The 22,222-nt window shown below is 44.2% G+C and overlaps 1 protein-coding gene across 1 annotated transcript in view; it reads right to left on the bottom strand.

Moving 5' to 3' along the window:
- SPTBN5 (spectrin beta, non-erythrocytic 5) overlaps positions 1–22,222 on the bottom strand; it is a gene marked incomplete at its 5' end in the record, with an annotated part of 149,319 nt that overhangs the window by 107,500 nt on the left and 19,597 nt on the right. The window contains 12 exons of the mRNA XM_084629808.1: positions 626–765; positions 1,730–1,973; positions 2,767–3,054; positions 4,422–4,673; positions 6,361–6,491; positions 6,985–7,137; positions 9,379–9,591; positions 15,239–15,445; positions 18,543–18,743; positions 19,752–19,905; positions 20,491–20,723; positions 21,791–21,929. Coding sequence (XP_084485934.1) covers positions 626–765; positions 1,730–1,973; positions 2,767–3,054; positions 4,422–4,673; positions 6,361–6,491; positions 6,985–7,137; positions 9,379–9,591; positions 15,239–15,445; positions 18,543–18,743; positions 19,752–19,905; positions 20,491–20,723; positions 21,791–21,929 — 2,355 coding nt within the window. The remainder of the gene's footprint in view (positions 1–625; positions 766–1,729; positions 1,974–2,766; positions 3,055–4,421; positions 4,674–6,360; positions 6,492–6,984; positions 7,138–9,378; positions 9,592–15,238; positions 15,446–18,542; positions 18,744–19,751; positions 19,906–20,490; positions 20,724–21,790; positions 21,930–22,222) is intronic.

Genomic DNA, 22,222 nt, shown 5'->3' with positions numbered 1-22,222 from the left:
TGACTCCCACTTTAAGGCCATGTTATAGTGCCAGGGTGGTGCAAAAGGGCCTTACGTTAGATGAGAATCAGGCATGATGATTACAACGGTTATTCCTTTGTGAAGTGATTTGAAATCTATTGTATTCATACTAAATATTATTGATACTCTCAAATGCAAGGAACACACAGTTATGTGAGAATTTTAATGAGTTCTTCAATAAAGAGGTCATAGAACCATAGGGTTAAAAGGGACTACAAGATCTTATTGGCACATGTAGTATAAAATGCAAGGAGAAAAACTGGAGTATTCTCCATTATTGTACCAAAAATGGCACTCTGAACTGAAAGTGTTACCCTTGTCATTAGAGTACAGGAAATGCATCTCTTTGCAATACCGGCGCCATTCTCTCCATGTTAAGAAGCAGCATGGAAGGAAATGAAAGAATTCATCCTTTTCCACCCAAATTAGAACACCACAGCTTGTGGACTGATGGGATTTGGTATGGTTGCTGGCTCAAAGAGGATCTTCTGTTTCACTCTGACGACACTTGATGATGGTTTGTAAAAATTAAATGTCTTCAGTGGAGTCAATCTCTTGTCTTCCTCCTCTTTTCTACCTAGAGTGTAAATGGCTCTGAACTCACATGTAAGAAGCGAAGTGCCTGTTCTTCACTAGCTTCTCCCCATGCTCATTCATCACTTCAGCCTGTTGCTTCAGCGCCATCAGCAGTCCTTCAAAATCCTCATGCCGCTTGAGAAGGCTGTGAACAGCATCCACACTGTCCTGGAGTGGGGGGAAGAAAACTTGATCAAGTCTCACCTCTGTAATATGGCTCCCTCTGTGGCAGTGGAGGAGATGGTATTATTTCTGCCTTTGTGCAAGTCCTTATTCTCCACCTTCCCCCCAAGTGAAGCAAGTATGTATTGTAGATTTTCCACATCACTGAGGACCTTCAGGGCTTTGAACAAGTGAGCAGCTGTGCCTTGCTTGATCCCTTATCTCTCATGTTTTCTCCTGTCCTAAGAGTCTATCCTCATCTTTTAATCGCAGCAGCATGGTGCCCCCCTGGCGTAAGCACTGTATAATATATTTGGTTACCCACAAACTGCAGCAAACCAGTCTCTGAGATATGAGGAGGCTGCAGTTCAGATTCTAACAGTACTCGTAACAGCTCTATCATCCAGTCTAAGGGTGAGCCTCCAACAGGTGTTAATAGTACTCATATCCTCTTTCCCAGCCTCTCTCCACTGGAGGTGAGATCATTACAAACTTTCCCCTGGCTGACTGCTGTTGAGTATTGGTGTGGAATGTACCAATTACTTCCTTGCTAATATTCTACTGATTGCAATAGCACGCTAAGGGATAATGGCAGTGTACAGGTAGAAGGAACAGTGGAGAAAGCATGGTGAAAAGGTTAACCAGAGCATTCCACCCCAACTGCACAAACACACCTCTGGGTCACAACTACAGCTCCTTGGTTTAGCGTCTTTTAGCAGTTATGAGCCTGCTTCTCATTTAAAGAAATGAGTAAATGAGAACCAGGCCCTGCGTGTGCAGCTTCTGAACAGTAACACATCACTGTTACAGAAATGCTGCAACCAATCTAAGCTTGGCTAGAAATTCTCAGTTTTGAGCCAGAGGACAGCGATTGTCATTGAATCTCTGTTCTGATGGAGTCATTATGGATCAAGACTGTTCTGGATGGGGAGTGGGAGCAGGAGACAACAAGGGCTGTTCTGATACATACCCCAAGATCATCTACTCGTAGAAAAGCCTCATGGCTGGAGAGGGTTGCACTGATGCGATCTGCTTCCCTATTGAACTTCTGCAGTTCCAAGCTGTCTTGGAGCTGCTTCTTCCGCTGCTCCCACATCTCGTCCAGCTCACTGCTTTGTTGGGTAAGCCTCTCCACGGTCTGGCGCACATCCTGGGTCCTGTTGCTGGGCTGACCACACATTACCTTCTGTCCCAGCTCTTCTAGCTGCGTAAACCTGCCCAGAGTCAGAAGGAAAGAGGACAAGTTACTGTAGGAGGTGACTTGAGCTTGGTGTTCTCCTGGCAAAGCAAAAAGAATAAATAACTTCCTCCTCCTATAACTTCCCCACCTTTCTCTCTCTCTCTGATGCTGCTCTATTCCTTGCTTTCTTGGTGGCAGAGCTGCCGTTACCCATTGCTTTCCCTATTAACGTCCTCTTCACTTACAGTCTGCCAGGAAGTGCAGGGGTTGGCTGCTCAGGGTTGTACATCTGAGGTGGCCAGGAGTTTTCTCTGTTGGCTTGAGAGCCCAAGAAAACAGGTGGCCAGCCATTACATGGGACAGAAAGAGTCACTGTGTCTCCGGGTTTTTGTAAAATGAGAGATGGGGCTGGAGGCCTGAGAGTCTGGGAGGCCTGGCTCATAAAAATACAGGAGAGGGGAGAACCCAGGATAAGTGATTGGATTGTTCTGGCAGAAGTGACCTGGGAAGGAAAAGAAGCCTGAGGACTTTAAATAGTGAGTTTTCTTCCTTGCTGAGCATCCAGGTGAGGGAGAAGGCAGCTATTGCAGTCAGACTTTGGGTTAGCAGACACTTTCATTTGATATGGGGAAATTAACTGGGTTATGTGCACAGTCAGTTGTTATTTTCTTCATGCTAAATTTTATATGCACTTCAATAAATCCCAAGCACCATTTTCACACCAAGTTTATGTTTCCAGATCTGTTTTCTGGGTATGCTCCAGGCCTCCCTGGTGCTGCAGCTGCAGTACCTCACCCTCCTTCTTCACTCTCAAAGCAAACATCTACCTTTCCTTCTGAGTGCGAATTTCCTTCAGAAGGTCCTGATGTTCCTTCAGCAACTGCTCTGAAGAAGCCACGTCCATGCCCATCTCCATACTACCCAGCTTCTCCCTGATTCCATCTGCCCACAGCAGGAGTCTGCGGCTGTCCTGCAGGACAGCCTGTTGATTCTGTGCCAACTCCAGGGTTGTCTCCCTCTCTTTAGTCTGTGACTTGAGTGTGGCCAGCAGCTTCTCCATATTCTCCACTTGCTTTTGGATGGCCCTGCTCTCTGCAGGGTTGGTGTCCTTAATCCTATACAAGGAAACCAAACAACATCCTTAATTTAGTTTCAGAGACAACATGAGCCTTATAGCTTGACCCAGCTGACACTAAAGTCAATGGGACTGGGTTGTTAGTGGTTCCTCCCGAAAAGAAGGTCAGTTCGGGCACTTAATGTTCCTTATCAGCAGTAAACAGCATAGACAAAGTGATCATAGAGTCCTCCAGGAAATGCATCCTGTCAAAAGACTTTACAGGCACCAGTGGGGCATTCTATCACTGAGGATCAAAATGTTTTGTGTTATTTTTTTTTAAAATTCTCTGGCTTCAGTTAGGAGTGCCAAAAGCTAGCATATCACATGAAGAAATTCATTACCTTTACTTCAAAGATATAACCTTATAATGACAATAAACTGCCTTTTTATAGTCTGACTCAGTATTGGTACCCTTTCCCCAGCCACTGCTGGTTTCACTGATGTCTTACATCACCTCTGATCTGTATGTAACAAAGATATTGTACGACTAATTTCCACAAGAGGATACAAATTACCTGGTCTTTCCTGGTCCCAGAGTCCAGGAAAAGCACACTTACACCCCATGCTCCTTTTCACATAACATAAAACACATAGGGATGATCAGCCAATCAAATTTCACAGTTCACTGAAATGTTTCTAATTTATAGATCTGAACAGGGCATGCCTAACAGAGTGGAACAGGTGTGTTGCGACGGACATTGTAAACACACAAGGAGATTTTTTTTAATTAGAAGTGTTAAACCAAAGTTTAAAATGTATACACAAATGCCCTATATTTCTAATTCTCTTTCATCCTCTTTTCCCCATCTCATGCCTCTCAAGGATACCCCATGTTGGGGGATTACACAATAATACCTCATTAAGAATACACATATCTTGAAATAGTGTTTGTTAATCCTAGTTCATGGTCCTACAACCTGAACTGCAGGTGTCCTTAAATTCAAAGAGAGGTAATACTCATTGTCTAGAACAAACTCAGTGGGGACTGTGGTTTGCGTTGATAATTCATTATACACCACATTCCACTACATGTGCTGGGGATTTGAGTTGGAAGAATAGCTCAGTGATTCAATATCAATAAAGACTTATGCTACTCCATTCATAATGTAGGGATTCTTTCTTTGTAGACAACGTTTGGAGCCAGTCACTCAGATATTCATCCAATTCTACCCAGGACAGAAGATCTCACTCAAAGAGGAAAAGGAGCTGTGATTGCAGCCAGACAGGGAGAGCACTAGCACAAGAGGCTGACCTAAGGCAAGTGTAAGTCAGCCTTTCACAACTATATATACTCTATACACTTTGCTTCAAATATGAAACTAGATCACTAGGCAAAAATACAGAAACAAATGGCTGATTCCTTACGATTGGGCCACACTCTTCAGGTATTCAATTTTCCTCTCCAGCACCATGACCTCCTTGTCAAAAGCAAACAGCTTGCGCCGATTTGCCTCCAGTACGGCAGGTGTGTTTCCAGGTTCCAAATCCCTGAGATGGACCAGCTTGTCTTGTAGTAGCCCTCTAGTGCTCTGGCAGTCCTGGAGGAATGTCCTCACATCAGCCACCCCAATCAGCTCTGAACCCTTTTCCTCCTTCAGAGTTTCCAGGCGCCCCCATCTAGGAGTGAAAAAACAACTGCAACAGCTGTATCTAGACACTAAAATCACAGTGTCTTTGCCTATGGGGGGAAAATAAATGTCCAGCGGATTTGTTGCATGCACCTTTAAAAATCACCTATGGGAAAATTCATCTTTGTGCGGGGGGAGGGGTGGAGGAGACAAACTCTATGCTCTCTTTATATACCACAGCAATCTTCAAAATAAGATTGTATTGGCACTTAAAGGGGGTATAGGACTAGTGCTCAGCCTCTACACATGATGAATTTCCCCTCTAAGGTGGTATTCCTCTCCTGCACCCAGTGCAAGTTGCTGTCACACTGTTGACTATGCAAATCAAGAAAAATAATCAAAATAAGGATCCAATCGTGCCTTGACGTTTCAGACCACGGTTGGGACTGCCAAGAGTCCATATAAAAATAGATATGAAACACGTTACAAAAGCAAAGAGTTTCTTATAGTTACAATTTTCAAACCTGAATGCCTTAGGAGGACATCCTAACCCCTGCCTCTGGGTGCTCAAATTCACACTTAGCCGTGCAGCACAGGCTGAACCAACAGAAGAGCCCATTGTGACATTTGACTATCCCACGATGTGCTTGCTTTTACTTTAAATATAATGAAAACAGACTTATTCCAAAGTATATTTTACCTGCCGTCATCCATTCATTTAGGACCTGTCAGTCTGATTCTTGTATCACAGTACAAGGGGTGCAAGGAGACTTCCACCCCTTCTCCTTTCTGTGCAAGGGTCAGGCATCTCCCCTGATGCCCAGATGGGAGTATGTACCATCTTTAGGATGCTGCAGCAGAATTCAGACCTGCCCCCACTTTGCTCCCTGAAGCTCGGGTGGGGATAAGGACTTATGAGGAATCTTTTCCACTGGACCATGAACAAAAAGCCCTCAGATCTCAAAGCATCTGCTGTACCCCTTGACAAAATGAGTGTGTCCATGACCTGGCAATAGTTCTTGTGATTTATATTTTTTCCCCATATCTCCAGCCAGTAACTGTTGGGACAATAAGATCCAATTTTCAAACAGGGACACGTAAACAGAATGGCCCCACTCCCTATGTAGAAACTCAAATCAGCATTTAGGTGCATACAATAGGCACATATATGGCCAAGTGATGACTACATGTGGCCAAGTGATGATTAAGGTGTCCAGTGTGCAAGATGGTCTCACATGGAAAAGGGAGCTCCTTGCCTGCCTGTAGAAACTATTTGTTCTTTTCAATGACTGATTGCCAAGGGCAGAGGATAGACTTTCCATTACAATTGTCATAATACTATAAACCCCACAGTCAGTCCACGTAGACCACCCCCTGCTTCTCCTATCATCATCCTAATTTTATTAGAACATCTCCAGCAGGTGTGCATTAAGCTGTGATGCAAAGAATTCTAGTGATTTTGATTCCATCTCTTCTTGGCAAATGGTTCTATTTAAAGCTGGTTAAGTTATAGATAAGAGAGATTTTACATCTCCAGTTTGGTAAAAGCTTCCCCGGTGAAGTAAATGCAAACTGCAGTGACAAACATCAACTTTCCATAGACAACCCTCTATCTTCACATCTCAGGTCAGTTGTGTGTGCCAAAACATCTCAGACTGGTATTTTCTCCAGGATAGTTTATGCAGGGCATGAAAAGTCCTTGATGGGGTGATTCCCCATTCTATCAGGAGCATTACCTCCTACTGATCTCTTTAAGGTGGGCTTGGATTTCATTCTGTTTGCTGGGACTGCTCTTTGCAAACTTATCTGCTAGGCATTTGATCTCTCCCAGCTGGATTTTCCCCACAGCCATTTCCACTAGAAAGCTCTAAAACAGAAAAAAAAATACAGGGATAATGTATGGAGTGAAGAACTCAAAACTCAGCATCTCTATGCAAAAAGTGCTCCACAAGCTGTTGTATTCACTCACCTTCTATTTGTGTATCTACTATGCTTTGACATCCAATTTATTTCTTTTCTCTCTGTTCATTCAGCGATCTCTTGACAGAATATACTCCCCTATATGGTTTTCCCTCTGAGCCCATAGATACATAATAAACTTATTCTGGTATAATATACATCCCATCCCACCGCACAGACATGTGGACAACTTATTCTGGTATAAATCTGCAGTTATATATTCACACCTTAGCTTAACTGAAAAAGCTTTCCTGTATAGACAAAACCTTATGGATTAAAATTCAGTTAACAAAAAAAAGGTTGAAAGCAACTTCTCTGGAGTCCTCCTTTCCTCACATACATCCATTCCCCCACGGTCAGTTTGTTTTACAAGTTAGCTACACCAAGTAGAGATGAGGTACCTCATATTTCTGCTGTGTGACCTCCACATTGTCTGCTTCAGGCTGAAGGGTCTGGAAAATTTTCTCCTTATCTTCCATCCAAGACTGAAACTCTTCACAGGAGCTGTAGAAGCGGTACAATCGGATCATCTCCTCCAGACCTTTCTTCCTGTGCTGTAAAACAGATGGAGAACTGAATACTGTGATACACAGGCCTTTTGCAGAAAGAGATCCCCATGGCTAAAGAACTAAAGCATACAGATTAACCTGGCAGGTTGGTGGTAGTTCTCCCTGCTAACACACAGTGAATACAAATTGGCATCTTGAGCCTGGAATACTTGTTCCTTGGGCAACAGGAATTGGGAGTATCAGAGAACTGATGCTCACAACACCTGATAAGCAGAAAGTTTAGTAGTGGTGTGTGCTGGTTGACTGAAGATACAAGTCAACACTACAAAGGGAGCATTACCTCTTTAATCCTAGACATATGCACAAGCACTGGTTGCAGGAAAAATAGGAATCGGAGGGTTCACACAGCAGCTTTTTGGGCGGGACCCCTTGGAGATTGAGGATACAGAGGAATAAAGGGAAAAACTAATGGTCTTTTGTGAACATCTGTGTTAAAGTTTCCAGTCTTTGCCACTACAGCCTCAAGGCTTAGAGTTAACCTCCCATGTTTGTTCGACCTAGGAGAGGGTCTCTTGCTGTAATAGGCAAACTCCAGTAAAGTCAAGGGGATGCAGAAGGAAGCTGCTCTCCAAAAAATATAAGAACTGGGAGGAAAATGTGATGATCACAGAAATTAATTTGTGATTCTCACATAATGATGTACAAGCCAGACTGGATAAAACCTGAACCAAATGCACTCAAAGCTTAAATGAAATTTCTGACTGTTTTGAATGTCATCCATGATTAATTTCTCTCCTACTGCTGACATGATGTTGGTCAAAATCAGAAAAGCACCACACAATTTAGCACAGCCAGCAGTCTTTTCAGGGGCTGCATAGTTCAGGATTGCAGCACATTGTCAGAGCTGAGCAAGGGAAGTTAAAACACCTGCCTACACTTTAGAATCATAGAATCATAGAATATCAGGGTTGGAAGGGACCTCAGGAGGTCATCTAGTCCAACCCCCTGCTCAGAAGCAGGACCAATCCCCAATTAAATCATCCCAGCCAGGGCTTTGTCAAGCCTGACCTTAAAAACTTCTAAGGAAGGAGATTCCACCACCTCCCTAGGCAACGCATTCCAGTGTTTCACCACCCTCCTAGTGAAAAAGTTTTTCCTAATATCCAACCTAAACCTCCCCCACTGCAACTTGAGACCATTACTCCTTGTCCTGTCCTCTTCTATCACTGAGAATAGTCTAGAACCATCCTCTCTGGAACCACCTCTCAGGTAGTAGAAAGCAGCTATCAAATCCCACCTCATTCTTCTCTTCTGCAGACTAAACAATCCCAGTTCCCTCAGCCTCTCCTCATAACTCATGTGTTCCAGACCTCTAATCATTTTTGTTGCCCTTCGCTGGACTCTTTCCAATTTATCCACATCCTTCTTGTAGCGTGGGGCCCAAAACTGGACACAGTACTCCAGATGAGGCCTCACCAATGTCGAATAGAGGGGAATGATCACGTCCCTCGATCTGCTCGCTATGCCCCTACTTATACATCCCAAAATGCCATTGGCCTTCTTGGCAACAAGGGCACACTGCTGACTCATATCCAGCTTCTCGTCCACTGTCACCCCTAGGTCCTTTTCCGCAGAACTGCTGCCGAGCCATTCGGTCCCTAGTCTGTAGCTGTGCATTGGGTTCTTCCGTCCTAAGTGCAGGACCCTGCACTTATCCTTATTGAACCTCATCAGATTTCTTTTGGCCCAATCCTCCAATTTGTCTAGGTCCCTCTGTATCCTATCCCTGCCCTCCAGCGTATCTACCACTCCTCCCAGTTTAGTATCATCCGCAAATTTGCTGAGAGTGCAATCCACACCATCCTCCAGATCATTTATGAAGATATTGAACAAAACCGGCCCCAGGACCGACCCCTGGGGCACTCCACTTGACACCGGCTGCCAACTAGACATGGAGCCATTGATCACTACCCGTTGAGCCCGACAATCTAGCCAACTTTCTACCCACCTTATAGTGCATTCATCCAGCCTGTACTTCTTTAACTTGCTGACAAGAATACTGTGGGAGATCGTGTCAAAAGCTTTGCTAAAGTCAAGAAACAATACATCCACTGCTTTCCCTTCATCCACAGAACCAGTAATCTCATCATAGAAGGCGATTAGATTAGTCAGGCATGACCTTCCCTTGGTGAATCCATGCTGACATGGCTTTGCATGACACTAGATCCCACGATTAATCTCCAAGACAGGCTACACAAGCACAAAGTATTGAAAGAGGTACAATACCTCAGCCATGGTCTGAAGATTCTCATAAAGCAAGTTTATTTCATTCTGGGTCCTCCAGATGTTCTCTGGAATAAAGTGAGGATCTGAATCAGGTGGTTTAGAAAATCCAATTTCCGGGGTTCCCCCGCGCACAGAGCGGCTTGATGGTAGTATAGTGAACCTTTGGTTTAGGCTACTCTGGACCTGAGCCTTCACTACCGGCACTGATATCACCTGTTAAAGCAAAATACAACAAAATCAGTCTGTGACACTGGATAATTGGAGCCCCTGACCTTAAGGATAAATTAAAGGACTAAATTTTCAAAATGATCTGCCTGACTCAAAGTGTTAGATATTGCAATTTGCAAATGCACCTGTGTGATGCATTGAACGCTATGATACAATTGTGATCTATCACTTTAAATTTTCAGGGATTTTCCTGGTCCTGTTTGCAGGCAGGGGGCTGTGTAGGGAAGTGTGGGTTCAGAATCAGTCTGCAGAGAGCCAGCCTAGAGTAAGCAGGGGTGAGTTGTGCCTCTCTGTTGAAGTGAGCACCCAGCTTTGTCATCACACTCTGTTTTGGGGTTCTTGTGTGTTATCTATCATTCTGAATTCTAAGAAACGAAGCAATGTTACATGGCAACCTACCAGCAAGAGTATTTTATGTTTTTATCTCACATCTCTATGCATATACCATGAACATAACTGCAGGGGACCAGGGCGTGGGCGATCTAGCCTAGCAGTCACAGCTGCGCTTGTGTCCACAAGTCGAGGATGGCCATGAGGCAGTAGCTGGCAAGCAGGGATCAGAGTAATTTATAGTGCTGGGATCAATAGGCAAGAGTCAGGGTCAGAATCAGGCTGGGGTCAGTGGCTGGAGATCAGAAAGCGAGGTGAGGTTTGGAGTCACAGCAAGGCAGAAGTCTGCTGGGTTGCCCAGACAACTTTATGGGGCACCCTCCAGGATTAAATAGTGAGCATGGACCAATTAAAAGGATGCAGAGTACTGCCACACTGGATCCTTTGGGTGGTATTTCCTGCGGCCCCTAATCTCCATAATGCTCTTTGGATGGGGTTCTACATTGGCTCCTGGTGGCAATGTGGGAATGTCAGCTGTCTCAGGGTCCACAGACTCAGGTTCTTGTCCCATGGATCTTTACATTGCCTCTCCCCCGCTTTTGGAGGGCACCCTTCCTTCATGTTGGCACTTGGATGGTCTTGATGAAATCTTCTTACCAGGTCAGGGGCATGGACATGGGGAGCAGGTTCCCAGGAGCACAATTCAGGACCCAGGCAATGAGGTAGTACAGTCTCCCGCTCTGCAGTTTACAGCTGAGGACAGGGCAGACTATATATTCCTTGTGCCCTTGGACCTGGACCTGTGCGGGGAGTTGCTGGGAACATGATTCTGTGTGGAATGCTTCAGGAGGGAAACATGGAAAATGGGATATATCTTAAGGGAGTGAGAGAGCTGCAATTTGAATACTGACAAAACCCAGAATGGTCCAAGCTACTGGTGGTTTAGCTTGTGGGATAACCTGTTCATACAGAGGTGTTTAGCTGCAAGCCAGACCTTTTGGCACACTGTGAGAGCTGGGCTTTCCTGGTACTGATGGTCTGCCTACTCATTGTAGTGCTTTTTTGCATCATGGAGGTGGTCCTTAAGGTCTTCCAGAATATGATGAATTCACAGAATCCAGTTGGAAGCTGCTGGGTTCTGGGAGGTTGCTAACAAGACAAGGTGGAAGCAAGTAAGAAACCTGTAATTTGCAAAAAAGAGACTCTACCCCATGGAGGCATGATCAGTGTTGTTGTAATGACAACTTGTCATAAGGCAGGAGGAGGAACCACGTATCTTGATGGTAGTTAACAAAGCACCTTACGTATTGCTGTAGTACTTGGTTCACCCTCTCTGTCTGCCCATCTGTCTGGGGGCAGTAAGGGGAGGAAGTAAAAGTGCAAAGTCCAGTAATTGGAGTGTTTCACACAAAAAGCATGATATGAACTGTGAGCTTTGGTTTGAGGTGACATGGCCCGGAAGCCCATGAAAAAGGATAACATGCACCACTAGGAGTTGAGCGGTTGTTTCGGCAGAGGGCAGGCAGTCACAGGGGATGAAGTGGGCCATTTTGGTCAACAAGAGTCAAGACCACTGTGTGGCCATCAGAGTCAGGGAATTCTGCTATGAAATCCAGGGTGATCCAGGCCCAGGGTCTAGGTGGGATCTCCAAGGGTACTAAAGAGCCAAGGTGCTCAGAATGGGGTGTCTTGGTGCATGCACAAGGTCACAAGAGTCAACATAGCCCTGGGGCTACTGGAAGAAATGTGGAGCCATGTAGAAAGTCTTAAGGTGGCCAAAATGGCCCACCATTGATTGTCATGGCAGAGGTGATACACTTCTAACCAGGGGCACCCTGGTGGAATGGATATGCACCCATTGAGATATGTGATCCCATCCTGTGTGGAACACTGCATTTTGGTTCTAGCTCTTATTTGCTCAGGTTGTTCCATCACCTTCTGGGCTAACAGATCACCTTGAGAAGTGGATCAGATTAGATGAATCAGGTTTTGGTGTATGGTGGCACTAAGGAAGTTGTGAGGTTTAAGGAGAGAGGGTGGTTTTTGGTTAGGCTCTTTACCTTTGTGGTATTATTCCACCTTTTAGGATAAGGCATTGACTTTCCCATTCCTGATTCCCAGGTGATGTTGAGATTGAACCAAGGGAAGAAGAATACCCACCTGAGATGTCTTTGGTTCAAGGCACAAGCTTACGCAGATATTCAAGGTTCTTATGGTCCGAAGAGGCTGGAACTGGTTGTCAGGCTCTTTCAAGGTTATGGCACCACTCTTTGAAGGCTGATTTAATTGTGACCAGTTCTCTATCTAATATGTCATCATTTTGTTCAGTGGGGTCAAAAGGTACACTTTCCATTTTCACATACAGGCTGTGCTTCTGTAGTCTTTTCAGGATGGAATGAACATGGTAACAATACCGCTCAGGGTCTTCTGAAAACAGACACATGTCATCAAGATAGATGACTACATACTGGTCCAGGATGTCTTTAAACACATTGTTCACAAAGTGTTGAAAGGTCGCGGGAGCTTTAGTCAGACTGAATGGCATTATTAAATATTCAAAGCGCCCAGAGTGGGTTCAAAATGTGCACTAGTTTTTAAGTTCCCACCACAGTTCCACCGAGGTCCAGTTGGGTGAAAATTCCGGTAGATCACACACTATAGAAACGCCGAAGTTAGGAGCGGGGGATACCAGTTTTGGACTGTCACTTGGTTTAGGGCATGTTAGTGACACAGAGGTGTAGCGTTCCATCCTTTTGCTTATTGAAAAGGACCAGAGGCCCCACTGGGGACGTGAAGTGTTGGATTGAGCCTTTAGGCTTTTACTTGATGTGCACATGAAGGGCTGCAGGTCTATGGGGCAGTTGTAGTGCCAATGTGGAGGTAGCATGTCCACATTTTTCTTTTCAAAGACGTCCACAGAATCCTAATACTCATCAGTGAGACGGGAACTCAGGCTTAGGAATGGTTCCTTCTGGTCACCATCATCTGTGGTTCTCCCACAGGTGCCATCACTTCTGGTCATCTGCAGGAGCCTGGGACCAGAGGTTTGGGGCTCACCCTTCAGCAGTGTTCAGAGGGAAACTGATCCTTTTCTTTCACCAGAGCATAGAAGGGTTGGGCTGATCCAGCTGGGTGATGCTGAGAATCAGGGGAAGTGTGGAGAACGAATCACATTGAATTTAGTACATCCTGATATCTGTGGAGTACAGCCTCTAGGGGTCCTGTTTCCTGTGTCAAATCTATCATCTCTATGAGAACTGACCTAGGCGTTAAACAGAGGGGCATTTATAGGGTTTGAGTGTCTTCAGCATCTATTGAATTATCGGAGCTCCTGAATCAATCAGGGCCACTGAGGGGGAACTAGTTTGGCTCCATTCATGGTACATAACAGTCTCTGTACTTGGAAATGTGGGCAGGCACTGCATGTCCAAGATTGGGTTTCCCTCAAGGGCTTGGGGGTAGTTCCAGAGCATAGTGCCCTGGTGATGCCCAGGCTGACCCCTCCATACAGCCTGGGTTCACTCGTTTCTTGATTCCTTGCTGGTTGAGGTCCGCAATGGGCAAGAAGTAAGAGCACATGCCGGTGCTCTGCAATAAAAGCATAAATTATTGTGCTGTCACTGTTCCTTTTCTTCCAGGGTCAAGCTTTGCAGATCAGACCAACCTGCACTGGTTTGTGGGTAGGTGCTGGAGCGTTCAGCCTGGTGTCTGGGTGAGGCGGCACCATGGTTCACCACCTCTTTTCCTTTTGCTTATTCCTTTACCTCCTCACTAAGTCCACACCGTAACAGGTGTAGTTGGGCCGCCACATTCCACTCAACATCAGTCGCAAGTCACCGGAACTGGGCAGCATTATGTGGCAGCTGGCCCTTGCCCTTGCTGGTGCTTTTGTAGTGCAGCTTCCATTCAACGAGTGCAATGAAAATAATTAAAAATGGCAGAAAACACCCACAGGCAGGCATTTCAGTCAGTTAACACCAGGCTGTCCTGTTCTAGCAGGGGGGGGGGGGGGGCAGTCCAAGCCCTAACAACCTGTCAATGTATTTTCAATAGCTAGACACTTGCAGATGCAAAGACTACTGAGCACCTAAGAGAGAGAACAAAGCAGGCAGACCCAAGGGGCAAACCACCTACTTAAGAGTACAAGTGAATTTCAAAAGTGTCAGGACACAAATTACATTCCTAAACTTAATCAAGGGATTTGCATATTTAGGGCTACAATTCCCAAGAATGCTTGTCAATAATGTAATAATTAATTTAGGGGCCAGATAACTATATTGATTAAAAACAAATGTTTTCAGAACTTGAATGGGAGCAACAAGTACAGCCAAGCATTAGAGGTTCACTTTTATGGTCCTTAAATTATTGAACCAGCAAACAATCAACTGTTAAAAAAAATCAGCGCGTCTGTATTTCCTTCACTGATCAACATCTGTGGGCTCCTGAACTTACATGCTCCCTCTAAAAACCAGTAATGCAGGAACAAACAGGGAGGGTCACAAAATGGTGTTCCCAGCTCTTACTACTAATTGCAGTTGCAATAGTTGCTTATCTTGCATATCTCATTGTTATAGAGAGAGCGTTCAGAGATAAAGAAATCTGAAAGGTAACAATCAGGATTACGGCCAAAATATTGAATGGGGGATTCAGACCACAGCTGAAGATCAAATGAGTTTAACAAGACAAATCAAGAAGCAGAGGAATCAAACATAAAAACTGAATTTACCCAGGATGATTACAGAAGCCTCAGGTGAGAGGATTAAAGTAAGTGAAGTATTGGAGTCTGGCGAAAAGCAGGGAGGGAGGCAGTGGGTGGTGTATAACGGCCATTTGGAAGGAGAGTTGGATTCAGTAGGAAGTAAATAATAAGGTGGGGAGGTGTAGAATATTTGTGAGAGCTAGGAGAGAGGTGTGATGTGGATGAGCCAGTCTTGGTGCTAAATGACCAAAAACTGTATTTCTAGGATTCCATCAGCGACAGCCAGGGGACTGGGCCCTGACTCATGTATAATTAAGAGAGCTAATTGAATCTAGGCTCTTCTGTTCAGCAGGGAATTCCAACATTTCAAAAAACTTTGTTTTCATTTCAATTAGGAATGAAAACTCATTTTGACCTGGAAAATCAGAACATTCCATTCCAAAAAGACTGAAACATCTTGACCTTATCTACATGCTTTTTTCAGTGAAGTTTTGTCAAAACTGACACATTTTCACAAAATGTTTCAATTTCACTAAATTTCCAACCAGCTCTAATAAATAAAAACAAAGGGAAGTAGAGGGACACAACCTCATATCCACATACCGCAGATGGAGCCTGCTTTGCTACAGTACCAGCTTGTTCTTCCAGGCGCCTCATCTCCAAGCAGTAGACTGTGATCTCCTTCTCCAGTCGCAAGTGGTGGTGTAGCAAGGCTTCTGCGCTGGACTCATCCTTCCCATAATCCTTACTGGCCAGGAGGGGCTGCCGCTCCCGTAGCCATGAGTCTGCTTCATCAATGTCAACAAAGTACTGAAGGGAACACAGGTGGGGAGAATGTTTGATTAAACAGCCCTAACAGATACACATCCAACAGTCCATCCTCTGGCAAATGGTCAACAGGGCAGTAATTGCATCAGACAACTGAAGCTAATCATAACACAGACGCAGGTCATATAAGCAGGACCATTACACATCAGGTGGCTCTTTCTTTAGAAACCCCAATTATATTTCAGCAGCAAGCTTAGCACCAATATGGTTCACAGGATCACAATTAAATAAATTAGTCCCAAATATTTCCTCCATTAATCTTATTAGCCAGTTTCCAAGTCAATCACTCAGTAGTTAGACTTTGTTACTAGACAGTAGTCAGACTTTGTCATTTAACAGAATCAATAATACATAGCATACTTCCAGACTATAGGGATGGCCTACAATTTCAACAACAGATGTTTTTCCACAAAAGTTAATGATAGATCATGAGGATACAGAGTAAGTTTCTCTAACAGAAAGCAGCCTTCACAAATTGCAATTCATGGGAAAAGTTTGGGTGCAATCTTATATGGCTGTAATTGTAAAAAGACATTAAACTATAAAAATAATTTAAACTACCCCCTTCCCGCCCCTCCCCCCAAAAAAAAACTGGGGGAGGGACAAAGCTATAATAGTTTTAAAACTGCTAGAAACAGGAAATAATTCAGTGTTTGTCAAACCAAAGAGAACAAAATCTGTTAAGGAAGGAAATGTTCAGACTTCTGTGTGAATATGAGAGGGAATGAAAAGGATAGGGAAAACATTATTATTGGGTAATCTGAGATACTATGGTGTAATTGGTAAATTATGGTTTTATAGTGGCTTTTTGAATGTGTGCATTTGTGTATTTAAATCAGAGATGGAACCAAACCAAAGTTCCAGTTCTAATTGTAGTAGGAAGAGGGCCTGAGACATAAGCCCTTGTATAAGAGGCCTGGTATGAGGCCTGAGCTAAAGTAGTGGTTACAGCTTTGCTGATATAAAGCAAAGCCAGGTTGTGAGCAAAAGACAGGCCTGCTCACAGAATTTGGCAAGAACAGGGCTGATATTGCAGAAACAGACATTCCTAAGAAATGCTAGGTACAGAGCCCTTACATAAACACATTTCAGAAGGGTGGTACCAGAACACCTCGAGACCAACACATTCCCCAAAGATAACAGGCACACGCTGACCGATCCCAAAGATAAGGTCCGGATGACAGCATGATGAATAGAGATGTTTTGATTGTCACTTGCTGGAGGATTCTCTGCTCCTTGAAGTCTTTAAACTACAATTTGAGGACTTCAATAGCACAGATGTAGGTGAGAGGTTTATTGCAGGAGTGGTGGGTGAAATTCTGGGGCCTGCGTTGTGCAGGTCAGACTAGATGATCATAATGGTCCCTTCTGACCTAAATATCTATGAATCTATGAATGGGTGTCACCTAGATACGTCAGAGGGTGGCACCTAGGCACGTCAGAGGGGCTATACGTAACTTGTTTGTATCAGTGTATAAAGAGGTATCTCAGAGGGAGTGTCTTTGGCTGGCCTAGGGGATAATGGAAAGTCACGCCATTAACTGATCTAGTCCATCGCAATAGGCATACAATGTGTTTGTGTACCTGTAACCAATGAGCCAGGACATTAGGACCGTGCTTCGTTGACAATAAACCTGCCCAAGTGCCTTTGCTATGAACCGAGGTTGTGGTTATTGGGCAGTTCGATCGAGGTCTGCTGTGCCAACTATCTGTGCAGAGCTGGGACAGTACACAGAGAACACACACGCAGCCAAACATCTAACAACACTAATCACTCCTCATACTTTGGGGAAACTCCAGTCAGGATCCAAGCTTTGTGGCCTGATATTTCTTTTTTATGGGACAGATTTTCAAAGGCACAAATGGCAGCTAGATCTATACCTCCCATTGGAGTTTAGTACCTAACTGCCACTGTGCCTTTGAGAAATCCCCCCATTCTTCGTTCAGTTGAGGCTCCTCAGGAGAGACTTTCATCCATTGCATGATGTTCACAACGTATTTCTCATATGTTGTGTATCCAGCACATCCTGGCTCAGCAGCAGTCTTGCACTGAATGTACAACAATTCAGCGAAGTTAGCAATGTAACTATCTCAGATGGCATTATGCCAGGTACAGCAGAGTGGCTACAGCAGTGCTGAATCAGAAATATAAATACAGCAGGCAATATTCTAATGCACCATTAAATCTGTTTCTCGGAGATTTTTGGAAAACAGAAGAATTCTCACTCTATCAACACAGGTCAATTGATGGGAGCAGACCCAAAGCCAGTCAGAAAGAAAGCTTCCTGGAAGCCACTCAAAAGGCAAAAGGACCCTCCTACTTAACCATTATCAGCAGCCTGGATGGCCTGGTGGCTTGGCTCTTTGTCGGGGCATTTCACAGATAGAATGGGGGAGTCTATGAGTTCTGAACTGGGACTGATCCCAGTTTTTTCTACAGAAAAAGAGTGTCAGACAGTCACCCTGGTCTCACCCACAAGGAAGCTGATTCACACGCCAGATTTTTTTAAAGTTATTTAACTCTAGTATTTCTAACTGAGAATGAATGTCAATATATATGTTTTCGACTAGCTAGGTACCACTGCCCTCTATTGGCTGGCTTGCAGAAGAGATGAGTCTGATCTCAAATGCTGGGAGCCTGAATTTTCAGAGTTGAAGGTCAAAATTTCCCTCCCTGTGCTTCATACATGCAGAATAGCTGACAGCCAGAAAGTCTGCATGTATCAGTTATTATGCTAAGGAACAAGGAAAGCAGAATCTGGAATATAGTGTTTGGGGCACATTTCACAGTAGCCAAATGAAAACAGAAATCAGCAGTTATGACACACAGCTGGTGTCTGCCTACAGAAGACCAGAAGGACTTGTGAGCTACACAAAGTGAGAGACACAGCACTCTGATAAAAAAAAATTGATTAATATCATGTGAGTTGAAAGATATTTTGTTTCACCCCAGCAAAGCTTATTGCTTCCAGACTCTTCTTGTGTTCGTTACATAAATCCCAATCTGGTGACACAAGCAGAAATAGAATGAGTTCTTGTTCTTTCTGTTACAAAATGCAAAAACTGCAGCCTTGTTTACCTGTTTGATTAAAGCAGCTGCCTGCAGGCGGATTTTACGATTGGCCACCTCATCTTGGAGCTGTTGCCACAGCTTCTGGAGGCTGTCTGTCTGCATCTGGATATCCCTCTGGTTTGAGTGGTTCCTTTGACTTAGCTCCCAGCCCTTCCTCACTACATTGGAACAAATTGCCTTGTGGGAGTTGCACTCGACTTCTAGAGCCTGCCAAATAAAGTGACATGATAATGAGTAGTGGAGACTTACAGGCTCAAGGAACTGACCTGTCCCAGGAGAGCTGTGGCTTTTTCCCACTGCCAGACTCTTCTGTCAGATACTATAAAACTAACATGTGTAATGATTCTGTTTTCCCTCCATTCGGACACTGCCCCTTTCTCCATAGTTAACACTGTCCTTTGAGCCCTAATACCTCTTTTTCACTCACCCAACTATTGTACTAATGATAGTCATTGAGATACTTCCCTTCCCCATTCCAGCAGCATACTATACAGGATGGTCTCTGGGGGAGCTGTCATCCATTGAGTAGGCAGCCTTATGTTTTCCACTCCCAACACACACTCATCCTCTCTCACACACGTCTCTAGAGATCTTATGGTTCATGGACATGCTCTCATGCCTTTACTGTTGACTTCCTAATTATAAAGAGCTGCACGTCAGAAATTGCTGTTTAAATTCTGTAACTGCCTTTTCATGTCTTCAGGTCTGTTTGCCACAGTGATTTCTCGTCATCAACGAGATGGAACTTCATGAAATGAAGCTTTTCTCCTCAACCTGTGTCCAGTTCACAGGGAGAGCTGGCAGCAAATTTCTGGGAGGTCCCAGCAATGTTATTCTAGGGTTTCCCACCCCTCCTTTACCACAGCTCAGTCATTTTCCCTTCATTTATGGCATGTCTACTCTACTTATTCTCCCCGTGTACCTCCTTTGGGAAGGATGAGTGGATAAGAACCATCTTCTTCTCCCATCCACCAAAATGGCCTAATGGATAGCACACTGAGCTTCACTCTGCTTGTTCTGCACATCCACAATCCCATATTAAACATAGGACTGTCCCCCATTGTGAGGGATCCCTAAGATGCATGCTTTCTCAGGTTCCAAAAGCCAGCCAGGAACCTTAATTTGAGGCATAAATGCTCTGACAATTGGTTTAGATAAATTATGAAAGACTAGATTCAATATACAGAACAGACACCAGTCAACAAAATACTGTACCTTGTGCTTCTGAATGGAGGCAATAATCTGACTGAGATCTCGTCCTAATGTTGCTGTCCTCACTACTTGCCATTTCTCAGAGATCCATGACTCTTCTTCCTGACAGTCATGGAAAAACTCAAAAAGCTTCAACGCTTCCTGTAGCTGGGATTGTCTAACACAAGGCAACAAGCAATACAGCTCGGTCAGTGCTAGGATTTCAGGTACAACGTAGAAACAGAGAATAGATTAATTAAAGGGCTTCAGCACTGCAGAAAATTCAGAGATTGAATTCCCATGGTACCTCTGAGTCATGGATGAGTTATGGGTGGACAACACGAGGAAGCCAAAAGGAAATTCCCCTCTCAACCCAGGAGATAGAGAATCAGCCATATCAGGTCCAGATCACATAGAAGCAACTAGGAATGAACTTTCACACTGAAGTTCCCTCTCAGTCTATGATAGCTGATGATCCTTATGGTCAGTGTGATGTACTGTCCCTTTAAATGTTTGAGCTCTCCCCCCAACCCCAATGCAACAATGTGTTAGTTTCAGTTTTGAAGCCTGAACAACAAAGCGAGCACAGGGAAAGCTATGGTTCTATCGGCTCCCTCTGTGATTATCTCCTTCTCTGCTGGGTCTGTTATAGCTTTATATGTGGAGAAATGAGAAATTCTAGATTCTGGCCCTCCCATTATCTCCATTTTAAAAGGATCCACCATTCTAACCAGAAAGAGCTAGACCATAAGGAGAGCCTTACCGGGATTTGCTGAGAGCTGTGAGGTTTTGGTACAGCTGATGGAGCATCCGAGTTTTGGTGTGAAGCACATCTGACTTGATTGCTTTGCCCTTGGTGACCTCTGCTGTCCTCTGGGTGATGTATCTCACCCTATCATCATAGGAAGTGATCTGGAAGTCAACCAAATTGTGCTTCTGCAGCAAATCTACTACCTCCAAGAGCTGCTTCCCATAATCCTGAGATGTCACTAGTGCCTAGAAACCAAAAGTGAGAAATTATCAGCGCTATGATCTCACCCTCTCCTATGTGTGAGCAATCAATGCTATCCAGGGATCTAAGGACTTGATCCAAAGGGAACTGAAATCAATGGAAGGACTCCCACTGGCTCTGACAGATGTTGGATTGGACCCAAATGAATAAATGGGTGTGTGGTTTGAACTCTGTGGAAGCACTAACTGGCTGATTGGAAGGAGATACATAACCAATCCTCTCCTTCAAACTCACAAGATATAACCCACAATCCCTAGCTTTTATCTGCTGCAGTGGATGTGGGGGAAGTAGTCATATTCTTTAACCAAGAGTCACTTCTCACTCCCAGAATCACTGCTTATGTCCAGCATTTACCGTGCCCACTGAGTACACCTCTCCTATATGACTCATTATAGTGTGCTTGATTCAGTTTTTATCTGAAGAAATCTAGGAGGCTCCCCTTCCACAGTAGATTATAATTGTATTGTTTTCCTCTGTGGAACATGCTTGGTTTTGGAGGCAAGTGTCCAGCTAGTGGGAATAATGACCAGTACACAGTATTTTCTTTCCTGAAAAAGGCTAGGGCTCAGAGATTCAGAATAGCTAGTCACCGTCTCCAATTTGCAATTCACAATTTTACATAAACTGCTGGATCCATAAACAAAACGGTTTTTATACTTCATGTTCAGCACAATCCATAATATTCTCTCTCTTGCACAGTACAGGGCAAGGCAAAAGTACATATTTAGAGTGGCTGCCATTACACCCTTCAGCAGTTACCAGTTACCACACAATGGGATCTAAAACTTCAGTTATCCCCTATACTAAGTGACTTCCGTTTTAATTGTGGTGATTGGTACTTCTGCAAATGAGGGCAGTTTTTATTTAGGTGCCTTTATATGGATTCAGCAGCCTACTTTTGAAAATTCTAGCCATATGCTCAATTCCCAGCACAATATAGACATTGCAATCCACAACTGTCACTGGAATACTGTGTCTGCTGCAATTACTTATATTTGTAGTGGTGCAAATTGTGTGCCCAGCCCACATGCTGATGGAGAGGGGTTGGTACCTGCAGTCCTTTGAGTTCCTCTGTAATGGTATCAATGTCCCTCAGAAGGCCCAGAATTTCCTGCATTGCTCCCAGAGAGCGTTTGTGTCTCTGGAGCTGCTCCAGTAGATCCTGCCACTGTTGGGAAATGTCCTCTTGCCTGTAAAGAAGGGAGGAGAAAGGACTGACTCATCCACAAGGATCTGATGCTTTGGACAGCATGGGAAAAGACCCTGTTGACACATGGGGCTTACAATTTTAGAAGAGTTAAATGAACACCTAGGGTTCCTAGAGTCATATACAGTATACGTGTCATCTAATGAAGCATACACTGGTCACATGGCTCAGCACACTATATCCTCTCAATTAATATGGTCCTTGGGAAGATATTTTGATTAATATGTAATCATTAATCTTGTTTAAGGAACTATTGTGCATGGATTCTCATCTCTG

This window comes from Lepidochelys olivacea (assembly GCF_965140295.1).
Source record: "Lepidochelys olivacea isolate rLepOli2 genome assembly, chromosome: 6".
Taxonomy (NCBI): domain Eukaryota; kingdom Metazoa; phylum Chordata; order Testudines; family Cheloniidae; genus Lepidochelys; species Lepidochelys olivacea.
Note: the sequence above shows the minus strand (reverse complement) of the source record. Positions and strands in the feature narration are given on the sequence as shown.